Source organism: Hippocampus comes, unplaced genomic scaffold (genome assembly GCF_001891065.2).
Source record: "Hippocampus comes isolate QL1 unplaced genomic scaffold, H_comes_QL1_v1.1 scaffold272, whole genome shotgun sequence".
Lineage (NCBI taxonomy): Eukaryota > Metazoa > Chordata > Actinopteri > Syngnathiformes > Syngnathidae > Hippocampus > Hippocampus comes.
In genome coordinates, this window is record NW_017805876.1 from 77,738 (window position 1) to 90,111 (window position 12,374).

Genomic DNA, 12,374 nt, shown 5'->3' on the forward strand with positions numbered 1-12,374 from the left:
TTCCGCTCAATCTGCCATGTTAACAGATACACCAACTCAAGACAGCCATTCCCAAGAATTAACACGTTTTACACTTGAAAAATCTCCCATCAATCTGCCCTCCCCCCAAAAAAAAAAAAAAAACTGCCTTCTGCCTTTCCGTGGAAGAGCATTTCATTGCTCAATAAATAATTAAATAACAATCAGCCCAACTAAGTGCAATTAGATCATTTCTGCAGTACAGCTGACGATTTCATTGGTTGGGAATCGCTGCCTTGGGCGAGTGTTAAAAACAAACCCATCGCGTCGACCTGTCAAGTGTCACGTCAGTCGCACTTGCGCGGCCATACTGTACTTTGCGCATTCAGTTTTGTTGCATCATCATTGCGCTTATCTCAGGTCACTTGCGTGTTTTCCGGTCTACAATTTTCCATAATGCTGATTACGTGGAACCTGTATCATGATGTTACTAAATATAGACTCCGGGCAGACTGATTATCAGTTATATTGTCTTAGTTGGGCGTCGTCGTCATTCGCCAGTACTCAAAACCATTATGAGACACGAATGCCTCGGACAGGTCCTCCTTTCATGTTGCAGCGCTTGTTTTCAGTTGGAGCTAATAATCAACCACCGTATTATTTAATGGCTACAAAGTTGTGGATGCTGCATATTGGTTCCTTATGACATGATAGAAATCAAAATATTTCATTTGATTGAGGTAGTCCGAGATTCGAACAGCCAGCAGAAGCTGTAACAAATGCTCGAGTCGTTTTAAGGTCACTCCTTTTTCAAAGACAACCTGGCTAATTACAGCTGCTTAGTTGTTTTTTTTTTCTTTTCCGTTCCATTCAAGCGCGTCATCATTGTTTGTGTCTGACGTTTCAATAGATTTTTGTTTTACCTCACAATATTTATCAGGATGAATATCAAAATTAGATTTCTGCAGGATTTTTTATTTTTATTTTTTTGGGTAACGATTGTACATGGGACAAATTCACCGTGACCTTACTCTTGAGGGGTTTCCGACTTGTGTTTACATTTTGCTGTGACATTTTTTTCATCGGGTTGATTATTCCATATAGCGAAATACATCTACTGTTCCGTGTTACGAGAGAATCATTACGTGAATGTGAATATGTTTTGCATGTCATTCAAACAAGTCAATACATACATTGTTTTGATCATGACGACAAAAGCATTTGATTACGCAGACTCAAATATCTCCCATCATTAATATGCATAATGCTTGTAGTGTATAAATTATACTGCATGCAAAACACTGCTATAACCCATTTCAGTGAAAAGCCAAAAGAATAAAGACGACATGTACCCCGAGTATGCCTAACACATTTATTTTTGAAACGCATCGCATTTCTGACATCTCCTTTTTCAGACTGAAATCTACTGTGTCTTATGTTTCGGCCAATCTCTGTTGAACGAGCTCTATTCTGGTTTGTGAGTGTGCGCCGTGGCTTCTTCTGCCGGAAACAATTAGGGTCTTAAGTGGGTTGAGTATTTTATTAATTATTAATAATAGTCAAAATGTTTATTACAGCCCGACATTCTTTTTACTGCTTGTGACAGCTAATCCCGGAGTACAGTACACTAAAGGATGGTGACCAATTATTGATTGTTTCAACTGTCCCGTCTCACACTGGACTGTTATACAGTAGCTGAGCCATGTTTCTTTATTACTAAAGTAATAAAGCAAGTGCCTTTTTTTTTTCAAAAGGCACTTGCAAAACATTGAGAATGGGACCCCTTTACAGGAAATAAACAAGATAGATACAACGGATTGTGCTGACTAGGTCAATAGCACCTTGCCAACTACACTTGTGTAGGACTGCCTTATAGTGAAATGTTGGAACGACAACGTGAAAGAATGTTTATTTGGCCTCGGATCTTGCCACTGGCTAGTATGTGAGGAGGAGCACAGTATAAAAAAAAAAACAAGAGAGAAATCTGAGAATGCAACCCATAAGAGCTCTAATTCTATTTGCCTAAGATGGGAAGACGATTCCATTAGATTAGGTTGTGGTGAGTTCCTCCTAACCTCCCCCTGTGTCCAAGTGACATGCACGCGCTCTCTCTCAACCACTAAATCGCATTTTCAATTGAACCGCTTCCTAAAAAAAAAACAAAAAGACAAGCAGGCCCTTGTCCAGTTTAAATTCAAAATGATATCATTACAGTGAATGGGCATCTGGATGCAAGTCGCGCAAGTTGTGCGACACAACGAAAAAAAAAAAAAAAGAAATGAAAGCGTTCATTAGTAAGGAAGCTGGCTGCATCATTGAGTATGACTTGATCAATAATGGTCCATACAAACCACAATGGAGGTGGCCATTAGAATGCTGCAGCAGTACAACCCAGGGCGGGCATATTCCACAGTCTTTCCTCTAAAAGGTTTTCAGAAGCATTCCTTGTAAGTGCAGCAGCACATGCAATATTTATTGCGTCGTGCGATGTACAACACCTCAATCATGTAACTACCCCTCTACAAGGTTAATGCTAATTTGCTTATATGATTGACAATATTCTACTTCTCCTGAAAGGCTTGCAACAGTATCCAATCACGTCCGTGAACTACACTGCGCGCTAGAGGAAACAGACAGCTGCCTCAGCTCCACACCAATGTGATTTATGCTTCCATTGATGTGTGCTGCAGAGAGTTAATGATTATGTGCCAGTTAGTGGCTAAATAATATCTGACGCGGCCTGGAAAGGTTTCTCCTGGAACAGTTGTACCCGTGCCGGACACACGCTGCTCCCGCTATTGAATCAACTCTGTAAACGTCAACGGTTCAAACTTATCAGTCAATGCACGCGGTTACATAATGCTGGAGCAAAAATGACTGACTTATTCCACGGTTAAGCAATGCAAAAAAAAAAAAAAAAAAAAAACGATCACATTGCTCTTTATAGACTCTGTTTTCTAAATACACTATACAGGTTTTAGCATCAGTACACAAAATGTACAAAGAGTGAACTATGTAGTACTGAATTTTGGTGGGGGTTTTTTTTTGGGTTTTCACTTCTCCCGATTTTTTGGGGCATGGCTATAATGGTGCCCAGCTGTCCACTTGGGTTTGGCACAAGTCCCCCTCCCCCACTATATAACAACTTGAACACCTTTGTTTACATCAGTGGTTATCTGGCGAAATTTCAAGTTACTTATTGGAACTAGTCTCATTTGTAACCACTACGTTGTTAGCTAGCTAGCCGTGCCTACGTAACAAAAATGTAAGATTAGTGAGTACTAAATACCTCAGTTTCATCTTGTAAATGTTGAAAGTCAAACAATGTGTGGGACGTATCGCTGTAGACATCACCACAGTCGTATATAAGTTACAGGCAACTCATTTCATGATTAGCACTTCCAGTAGCATGTTAAGCTAATATTAGCAAGCCAGGACACACTGACTCCTCAACTAATTGATTCAAATGAATGGCTTTTATTTGACAAGTACTACTACAGACACACTTCAATACCGCACAACCAATTTACAGTAACGGGATATTGCTAAGTGTTCAATTATAGAGAAGTGGAAGTTAAACACTAGAGTAACTAAGCTGATGTCCTAAGGAAACGCTTCTCCCAGAAGCTGGCTGTCAAACTTCTATGGCCTCAAGGCAGCACAAGCTTTGTCTAAGATGTCCATTTTAATTTTTGAAAAATTTGGATGAGTCGCAAGCACCTGCAGATAGATGCAAAGAAAATAGATAGAAACATCTGAGAATATAAAAATTAAAACATTAACTCACAAACACATATGAAGGATTCGAACGCTACTTCACCTTATGGCAGACATCTATGGCGTCAAAATTCTGTTTTGATTTTAAGTAGTTCCAAGCAAGTTTATATCCTGTCAGGAGAAATTATACAATATTACCTCATTTATTTTGGAACAGACTGTCACGTAAATTAATGATCAACCTACCAATGGTTGGACTGAACTGATTTCCGTATTTCCAACCCAGTTTATAGTTGAATGCTGCATCACGAAATGCCTGCTCTTTTTCCATGATGAATCCCCGGTACTCATACGCCTTACAGCAAGACTGCAGAGAAAATGTTCAGTTTGAATCTTTTTTTTTTTTGCTCCTCAGTGACATCTACAATTCACCAAACAACTGCAGCACCCAAAACAGAAGTTTAGAGTGAGATGTGGTTTTAAATGGAAGTACGGCGCAGGTGACGCGCTAAAACGCACACAGCACTGACCTTGTTATGGCTGAGACATCTGTTTAGGAGGTCATCTGCTAAGTCATACTTCCCCGAATGGATGTAGATGTTCGCTAGGAGCAGCCAACTCTTCTCAAACTCGTCCGCGTCAACAATATTCCAGGTCATCTTTCCTATAAGTTTTAATTGGTTCCTGGCTTGGGGAGTTTGTTTCAACATCATGAAAGCCGTTGCGATGGCCAACAGGGCTGGCACGTGAGCTTCCTAAAGTCAAACGTCCTGCTTACACAGGACCAAGATAGCAACGCTGCCCATTCCCTTTGCTGCGTTCACTTGGCAGTAAATGGAAAAAAGCAATGTGATGACTTTCTTACCACATTAGTTGCGATCTCCGTAAAAACAGAGAGGGCTTTCTCTATATTGGCCTTCTGTTTAGTGGCCAGTAAGCAGTAGTTCTCCAGGATACGAAGCTTTAAGTGTTCTCCGGGTGTTTCTGGCTTTATTTCCTTCAAAAGTTGATGAGCCGTTGTCACCGCAACCCTCTCCATTTCCTGCTTTTCTGTCGAACTCCTGTTGAGAGAAGCGAACTCGTGATGAAACGATGTCCAGCCTACAGTCCTTGCGTTCGTGGTTCTTTTTCATGAATCTTACCCAATTCTAAAATCTAGATTACATAATTCCATTCCCATCATGTCATTGTTGAGATTTAGGTAGATTTCAATCATTTTATGGACAGCCTTTTGACCCCACCTGGTATCTTTTCGGGCCTGGTTGAAATGATGCAGAGCAGCATTAGCTTCTCCTGTATACCTGCAAAGGCAAATTTGGTAAAACAAAATGCGATTTATAACCTCAACAAACAGGTGACTCACCAAAGATAAAGTCCTTTGCAGTAGTTAAAACCAGGTTCAAACGTGACTCTGGTCGAATATTTTTCCATCCTCTCAAAAAATCTGGGCATGTCTTCCAATTTCCCTGCCTTCCTCAGCAAGTCAATGAGACGTGACACAGTTGAGAAGTGTTCTAAAAACAAATGTACAGGTTCGAATTTATACTCATTTAAAGACGCCTGTTCGCCATCGACATCTCACGCTCCCATATAGACTTTCTCCAAATTCTCAGAAACATCACGATTTTGCACCTGGCTTGCTCTCCAATAGCTGCCGATAAAAGGAAACTGCTTGTTCATCATCCTGTCTCCTGAACATAATATCAGCCATCATCTGAATACACACACACACACACACACACACACACACACACACACACACACACACACACACACACACACACACGATAAAATCGGTTGTGCTGACGTGCTCCAAAAGGATAATGGCCAGACATGAAACACCGAAGACAGAAACACACCAGAGTTGCATCTTGATTAAACTGGTCGTTCTTCAAGATGACGTTACATTGTTCCTGGCATGCATCAACTTCATCTAGCGTGAGGAATATCTGTGCCAACTCCAGCATCAACTAGATTTATATGGGTAGTGAGTTACTTACGAAAGAGATCAATACTACCATCTTACCAAATGTAGCAATCCACAGGAGGTTCAATGTTCAGTACGGTCAAGCAGAGCTGCAGCAGGAAGGATGTTTGGATTCAGTAGAACCGACCTTGTGATCGGTTTCACAATGCGCAAGAGCTTCTTTGTAAAATTCGATGGCTCTGTCGTAGACTCTTTGACTCGTGTAGTGTTGAGCGATCTCCCGGCAGATCTTGGCAGCCAGCTGCTTCTGGGCGTCAAAGCTGTCAGGTTGCTCTAATTGCACCCGCTTCAGCACTTTGGCTTGTACATCCCGCGCCTAGCAAAAGTCCTCATTTGTCACTGACAATAACAACAATAGAATGGAAATAAGAGACTAAATTGAAATGTCCCTGACCACGTGGCACCACTATACAGTCGAGTGACACGATGGTAGCAAAATGGCACACAGGCACAGTTACTTTGTGAATTCTGATGGGTTTTTATCAATGTTTCCTGCAATTTTTAGTACTCAACTGATAGCTTTAGTCAAGGATTAACACCACTCTAACATATCTGCTTTTGTAGACAGGCACATGTGCGCTTGAGGTAAAAACTGCCATCTTTGTATTTTTTGTGCCGGGGCAAGTCTAGTTGAACGTCTTTGGGAATATGCCAGGGCAGGCTGTGCAATTATCTGCGTTTCAGTGGACCAAAGGCATTTTCTATTAAATGGCTCTGACAATCAGGTGACAGAAAGTAGACAACATAGACCTTAGACCAGCTAAAGGTGGGTCTAAGTTGTGGCGCAGGTGGTGTAACGCGAGATTGAAGCAATGCGCAACCCTCATGCACCGTGGGATTTTATCCATTTTTTTCCCCCTCTGTATTCACTATCTGGGTATCCGCGATGACAAATAGAAAACAACTTCAAGACATACATGTACATAGCCTTTAGTTATAAAACAATGGATACAAAATAAGTATCTGGAAGTGCATTATAAAAATGGACTTACCCGCTGTAGGGATATTAAGGCTTCTTCGGCTTTGTCAACCCTATTTTGGACCTTTGCCAACAGCATTAGATAACGGCAATCATCTGATAGTGCACATAGATCGTTCACTTGGACAGGCCATGGAAAGATTAGAAAAAACAAGTTCTGTATGAGCACGTGAGGGGCCAAATTAATTTAACATTACAAAGCTTTGGGAGATTTTTTATTTCAATGAGAAATACAAACTTTAGTAAACAAAAACTATGAGGTGTGGATTTGGATTTGTTGATTTGGCTGGAAGTGCTATAGGGTATTTTATGTGGCAGACATGTGTCTCTTGTGATCTTCTTTATAAGGGCAGTATAAGTACTGTTAAGTACCTGGTTTGTGGGAGAGAGCATCAAGCAGAACACTCTCACAGCGCTCGTATTGCTTCAGCTTCATCAGCAACTCGGCCAGGTCATAGCGGAGGAAGTTCTGTTGTCCGGTCTTCAGTGCAGCTTCATAATAATGTAATGCCTACGTCAAATTATGTACGTGTCAGCACCGGGTTCGCTTCTGATCCCAATTTTAAATTTAAAGGTACACATACCCCACCCAAAAAATGGATTATAAGTACAAACCTTGTCGAAGTAATGAGTCTTGATCAGAAATTTGCCAAACTTGCTGACTAGAGCGCCATCTTCCGGCGTTTTCTCCAGAGCGTGCCCGTAGACCTCAATGGCTTTCTCTGGCTGAAAGTAGAACCACATTTTGGAATTAGTAGCATTATATAAACAGATAACAATCCAAATAAGTGCCTGTTTAATAATACAGTACTGTCTCAGAACACAGGCCACCTGCGTTTGCCACTTACCTCTAAAATACGCATATAAGCTTCCCCGAGTAAGACGTATGCATGAGGACTGGGTAGCTTGTCCAATATTTCCCTGGAGAACAGACCAATTCAAGAGATTTTCTGTAGGAAAGGCTTATATCTTGTCATTATTGTTTTGCAGTTTTACATTTCGCTTCGCAAGGTGATTTATTCTTTCACCCCGCATCCGAGAAATGTACAATACATAATCAGCAACTGTTACATCGCGATAGGACTCACCTGTAACAGCTCACATACAGACGCTTATCCTTTTTGTGGTTCAGGTAAATGTCTGCCATTTTCTCCTTGGCTTGGATGTAGTACAGCTGCTCAGGTGTAATATTTCGGAGCATATTGAGTGCCAACTCCGTGTCGCCGTGTAACAAAGCGAGATCTACATTGGCGATAGTAACTCGAAGCTCCTCAGGAGTGCCGGAGAACTTATTGATGGCGTCCTGCATCACCTTGGCTGCTTCTTGCTGCAATGACAATCCGTATGCATGTGAATATAAAACTGCTGTCACGCAAACGGATATTTTCGAATGAACAACCCAACGGTGTCGTGTAATAGCCTTGCTTGGACCTGTTTATTGCTGAGCCGCAAAGCCTCAGCTAACTCCAAGAAGACCGACAAGCAATCTGCAGAACTCAATTCGATCGTTTGCATCTTGGACTTAGCTGATGATCCAGCCCTGCAGACGCCGGGAAGATTCATTGCCGTTTGCAGAATCTGAATGGCTTCAGTTAGCTCGCCCATTTTCTTCTTTGCTTGAGCCTTGACCAGCAGGTACAACGGATGCTCTCGAATCTGGAATGGAGTATGAACATTGAATTGAAATTCTTTTGAGAGTCAACATTTTGCCTTAAACTATAATAAACTCCCTCCAAAAACCAAATCGCAGAACCTTGAGCACCCACGACATTCACCTGACGCCCTTACCTCAAAGTTATGGCTGAGGCAGAGTTCAAGCGACTGGAAACACAAAGTGAAATTGCCGCGCAACAAGTGGATCTGAGCCATGAGCAGATGCGCGTCCGTGTGAGAAGGACACTGTTCCAGACAGTGCTGTAGACTCCTCTGAGCGCCGTCGACATCGCCTGAATGACCGCAGACATACTGTGGTTCAAAAACATCAGCTATGCGAGGCGGGCATGCCATTTTAAAACAACCGCGCTCACCGGAGTGATATCTGACTTTGGCTTGCAGGAAAACACCTTGAAGGAGGCCTGGCACAATCTTGACCACTGCATCCAACAAGGTCGCGCAGTTCCTGAGCTGAGGAACTGCAGATTGTCCCTGAGCTGAAGGCTAAACCAAAAACCAGCCAAAAGGGTTGAGAAATACAAAAAATATCAAGAGTAGAAACATAAACCGCACGTTATACCTTTGTAGGACACAGAGCAAGATACTCCCTGACAACCTGAAAGAGGAAGTCAGGATTCAGCTTCTGGAAGTACTCCACACTCAAAGGTAGACCCTGGACGGTCGAGAAGTGGGTTTCCACGGCGTCTTTTAGGAGCTTGGTTATCTCTTCTTGGGGATGGTGCTTTTTAATTGCCACAAGTGCAAGCAGGTAGAGGATTTCCTAAAGAAAAGAAAGAGATAGAGGAGCCGATCAAAAAAAGAAAAAGGCAAAGTCTCCCATTGAGAAGAGAGGATGATACAACACAAAAGTGTGCTAGTTAGTCAGACAATCGAAATAAAATATTTTGTCTGTGACGCGCGTCCTGAAACTGTTTTGTCTTTCCTCATTCACGGTGGATTGAGTGAAATTTCAAAAAGGACAGATTATTAAGGAAGATGAAAACAATTATTGTTATCTTTCTATTTTTTTTTCCCTTCATGTTCAAAATAAACAATCACAAATTCACATCGTGTAGGCCAAATACGCATGTGAAAGTAGACAAAAAAAAAAAACATGAAATTTACCCCTGATTTTCCAGTGCTTTGTTGAATTTCCGTCAGAAATTCCAAATCTTTCTCCGCTTCTTCCAGGCAGCCCTCAATCAGCTGGCACCAAATTATACCTGTGGAATGAAAACAAAAATCCAGCCAAATTCTTTTACAAACATCCTGAGGCAATGTTTGGTCCACTTTGCAACTTACCCGTCAACGCGGTGAGGCTCATCTCATCCAGCGTCATGGCCGTCTTATACCACTTGACGGCCTCCTTGATTTTACCCTGAAGCACCATCAGGTAGCCCAACTCCGCTGCTAAATCGGCATTTTCTTGAGTCGCGCCGAATGCTTTTTCCACCATTGTGAACACCTGCTCAAGCACCATCTCATTTCGTCCACACTAGAAGGAATCAATGCAGAAAACGGTTACGGCCTCACGTGTGACCGATGAGAAGAAGAGAGTTTTATCTTACAACTCGACTGAATGCGAGAGACATCCTGTACGCCAGTTCTGGGTTGTGTGGCTCCTGCAAGTCCAAACTTTTCATGAGGTTGGAAAGATGCTTTGTTGACTGCCACATAGGATAGAAAAAGTTTCAACAACTTAGTCAGATTAGTGATTTCTTAAGGTTTTTTGAAAACGTTTTCCTTGGTTGTGTACCTCAACAATATCGCCGTTGATACATAATGCATGCAAAGTTAGCATATACAAAGCATCCAGGTTGTTTGTATCCATTTGCAGGACCCTGAAATGACAAGTGTGAGTTGGTTAATTTACCCGTCAAATGGGGTAGAATTTGCAAAAGCAGAAGAGTGATGACAACCGATGTTTTTACTCTTTATGATCATCGGATTCATTGGCATCTGTTTTTAATAACTTACGCCTCCAATGTGCTTTGCAATGACTAAACGGTAACTGCTTACCTGACCGCTGCCTCCGTGGTTTGCTCCCAGTCTTGGAGGTTTAAAAACAGTGTCATCTTTTTAACGAGAGCAGGTATGAAACCAGGGAAACTGGCAATGGCCTTGTTGACCACGTCTAATGCTCCAGAGTAATTTTGACAATATTCAAAGTATTGTACCTGGAGCAGATGAACAAAAATCGACTACTATCTACTAATCAGAATCAACTCAGCCACAGGGTGTCAAAGTAGTAGCAATGCAACACATGTTAAACATTTCAGTCGAATGTCCTGAAGTCATTGATTTCATAAATAGCCTTAAGTTCGCTTGTGTTAGCTTGTGTAAAATGGGGGCAAAAATAAAAGTATATTTTTGTTCAGCGTGTGTTAGGAGGACTAAGAAATGTTTTTTTTGTTTTGTTTTTTTTTAATCACACCTTTCCCATCAGTGCAAAGGCATCTGGTCCATCCTTCAGCCCTTCATCAAAGTATTTTCCAGCTTTTCTGGCGGAGTCATCTTTCCCACACGTCACATCTATCCATGCTTTCAGGATTATCCCCTGCACAGTAGACACCGGTTTCACAAAAGGTCACACAACCCAAAACGGCACCTACATTGCAGCTTTGTCTTACCTCTTTCGATCCATTGGAGAGTTTAATCATTCGCTCTATGTATTCCCTCGCTTTATCATTTCGGCCCAATAGCCAAAGAAACATCCCAGCGTAGTACAGAGTCTGAGGACTTGTAGTTTTGCGACCGTCTCTGATTTTACTTTCAAGCTCGCGAATAACATCTCTGTCTGTGATTCCAAAGGCACGCATTCAAATAACATTGAGGTGAATGTGTCGCAATCAACGTTGACAACGTCAACTTACCTGGCGCCGTCTTTTTTTTCTCGGCGTAGGCGAGTGCCATGAGGGAGCAGAGAGACACATCGGATCGATCCCTTATCGCATCCAACTCGGCTGCAGCTTGTCGAACGTCACCTGTGATTGAATGTACAAATTGCAGTTTAAATGAGAAACAGATATTGTAAGAGCATAGCCATTATTTCATTGGATTTTGTCCATCTCACCTTGCATTAATGTGCCATATGCACGGAAGACACTGAAGACAGGCTCATTGCGAAATTTCTTTTGTGCAGTTGCTGTGGCAGTCGCAACATGATTGAAGTATTTTTCATTGCAATAATATTTAATCAAAGCCTGGAAATGAAAAATAGCCAATGGTTAGCTTTTTGCAAATACCATTGAATTGATCTAGCCCTAAAATATTTTTGCCCTTGTGTGTCCATGTGTGTGTTGTTGGGGAGATAATTGGTCTAAACCGTCAAACCATTAGTGAGAAATCAAAAATTTTTTGATTGCCAATTTCACTTAGTTGATCCCAGAATTATTCATTTACAACCAATAATGTATATTTGTTCATCTCTTTACCTGTGCCAGTGACTTATAGTTGAAAGCAAGACAATGAAATGCTCTTCCATGACCTGTGTTTCATTTTTTGGTGCCATTTGTTTGGTAGTGGATTACTATTATTTTTTAAATATACAGTAACTGGCGGTTGATAACTAGTTAAAAAATTTGTTTCACCAAATCTCTGTTAAACAGTTTACTTGAATGATAGCTTTAAAATGTTAGGTACCACAATTATAACCAAAGAGCAAGGTTCAAATGCTTCTCCCACCATTTTTCAGTTTTCAAACAGCGAGGGATAATATTTTCCTTGATGACCCTTAGCTACATCTATACAGCTTTTTGATGTTTCGACTAATAAACACACATACAGACACGTTCATTTAAACCGGTCAGGAATCTGCTTACCATTGCTGTGTCTTTAGTCTCCATTTTGACTGACTGGCTGCTGCCAGTTACAGCTCAAGTGGGGATTGATTGTTATCTTTAGGTGTTTCAACGGCTACTCAGTACATTTATTACGTTTCACTTGAAAGCCACATCCTGGATAATTTATGACGCGTCGACAAAGGCATCTATTGCACTGTACTTGTAAAGAAGTTTAATCACATAGTTTTTTTAGTCATGGTCGCGCCAACGCTTGCATTCCCCAACTGCTCCAGCTGGT

The 12,374-nt window shown here is 41.4% G+C and overlaps 1 protein-coding gene across 3 annotated transcripts; it reads right to left on the reverse strand.

The window, feature by feature from the left end:
- Window positions 1-3,415: 3,415 nt before the first annotated feature.
- Window positions 3,416-12,284, reverse strand: LOC109527134 (tetratricopeptide repeat protein 21B-like). Of its 3 annotated transcripts, XM_019888857.1 has the most exons (29): window positions 12,116-12,282; window positions 11,368-11,497; window positions 11,168-11,278; window positions 10,925-11,091; window positions 10,729-10,851; window positions 10,314-10,471; window positions 10,051-10,135; window positions 9,863-9,961; window positions 9,597-9,789; window positions 9,420-9,517; window positions 8,875-9,075; window positions 8,669-8,798; window positions 8,430-8,587; window positions 8,073-8,297; window positions 7,730-7,968; window positions 7,490-7,562; window positions 7,257-7,367; window positions 7,014-7,152; window positions 6,655-6,761; window positions 5,790-5,978; window positions 5,535-5,645; window positions 5,308-5,389; window positions 5,039-5,189; window positions 4,818-4,976; window positions 4,541-4,736; window positions 4,206-4,430; window positions 3,922-4,042; window positions 3,779-3,846; window positions 3,416-3,678 (listed from the first exon to the last, which is right to left on the reverse strand). In XM_019888857.1, the coding sequence occupies exons 1-29, from the start codon at window positions 12,137-12,139 to the stop codon at window positions 3,601-3,603; spliced, it is 3,951 nt and encodes a 1,316-aa protein (XP_019744416.1). In that variant the 5' UTR covers window positions 12,140-12,282; the 3' UTR covers window positions 3,416-3,600. The 3 variants fall into 3 exon arrangements, with proteins under 3 accessions (XP_019744416.1, XP_019744418.1, XP_019744417.1); XM_019888859.1 differs by lacking the exons at window positions 3,416-3,678; window positions 3,779-3,846; window positions 3,922-4,042 and having other exon boundaries at window positions 4,259-4,339; window positions 12,116-12,284; XM_019888858.1 differs by lacking the exons at window positions 3,416-3,678; window positions 3,779-3,846; window positions 3,922-4,042 and having other exon boundaries at window positions 4,348-4,445; window positions 12,116-12,284.
- Between the last annotated feature and the right edge of the window lie 90 nt (window positions 12,285-12,374).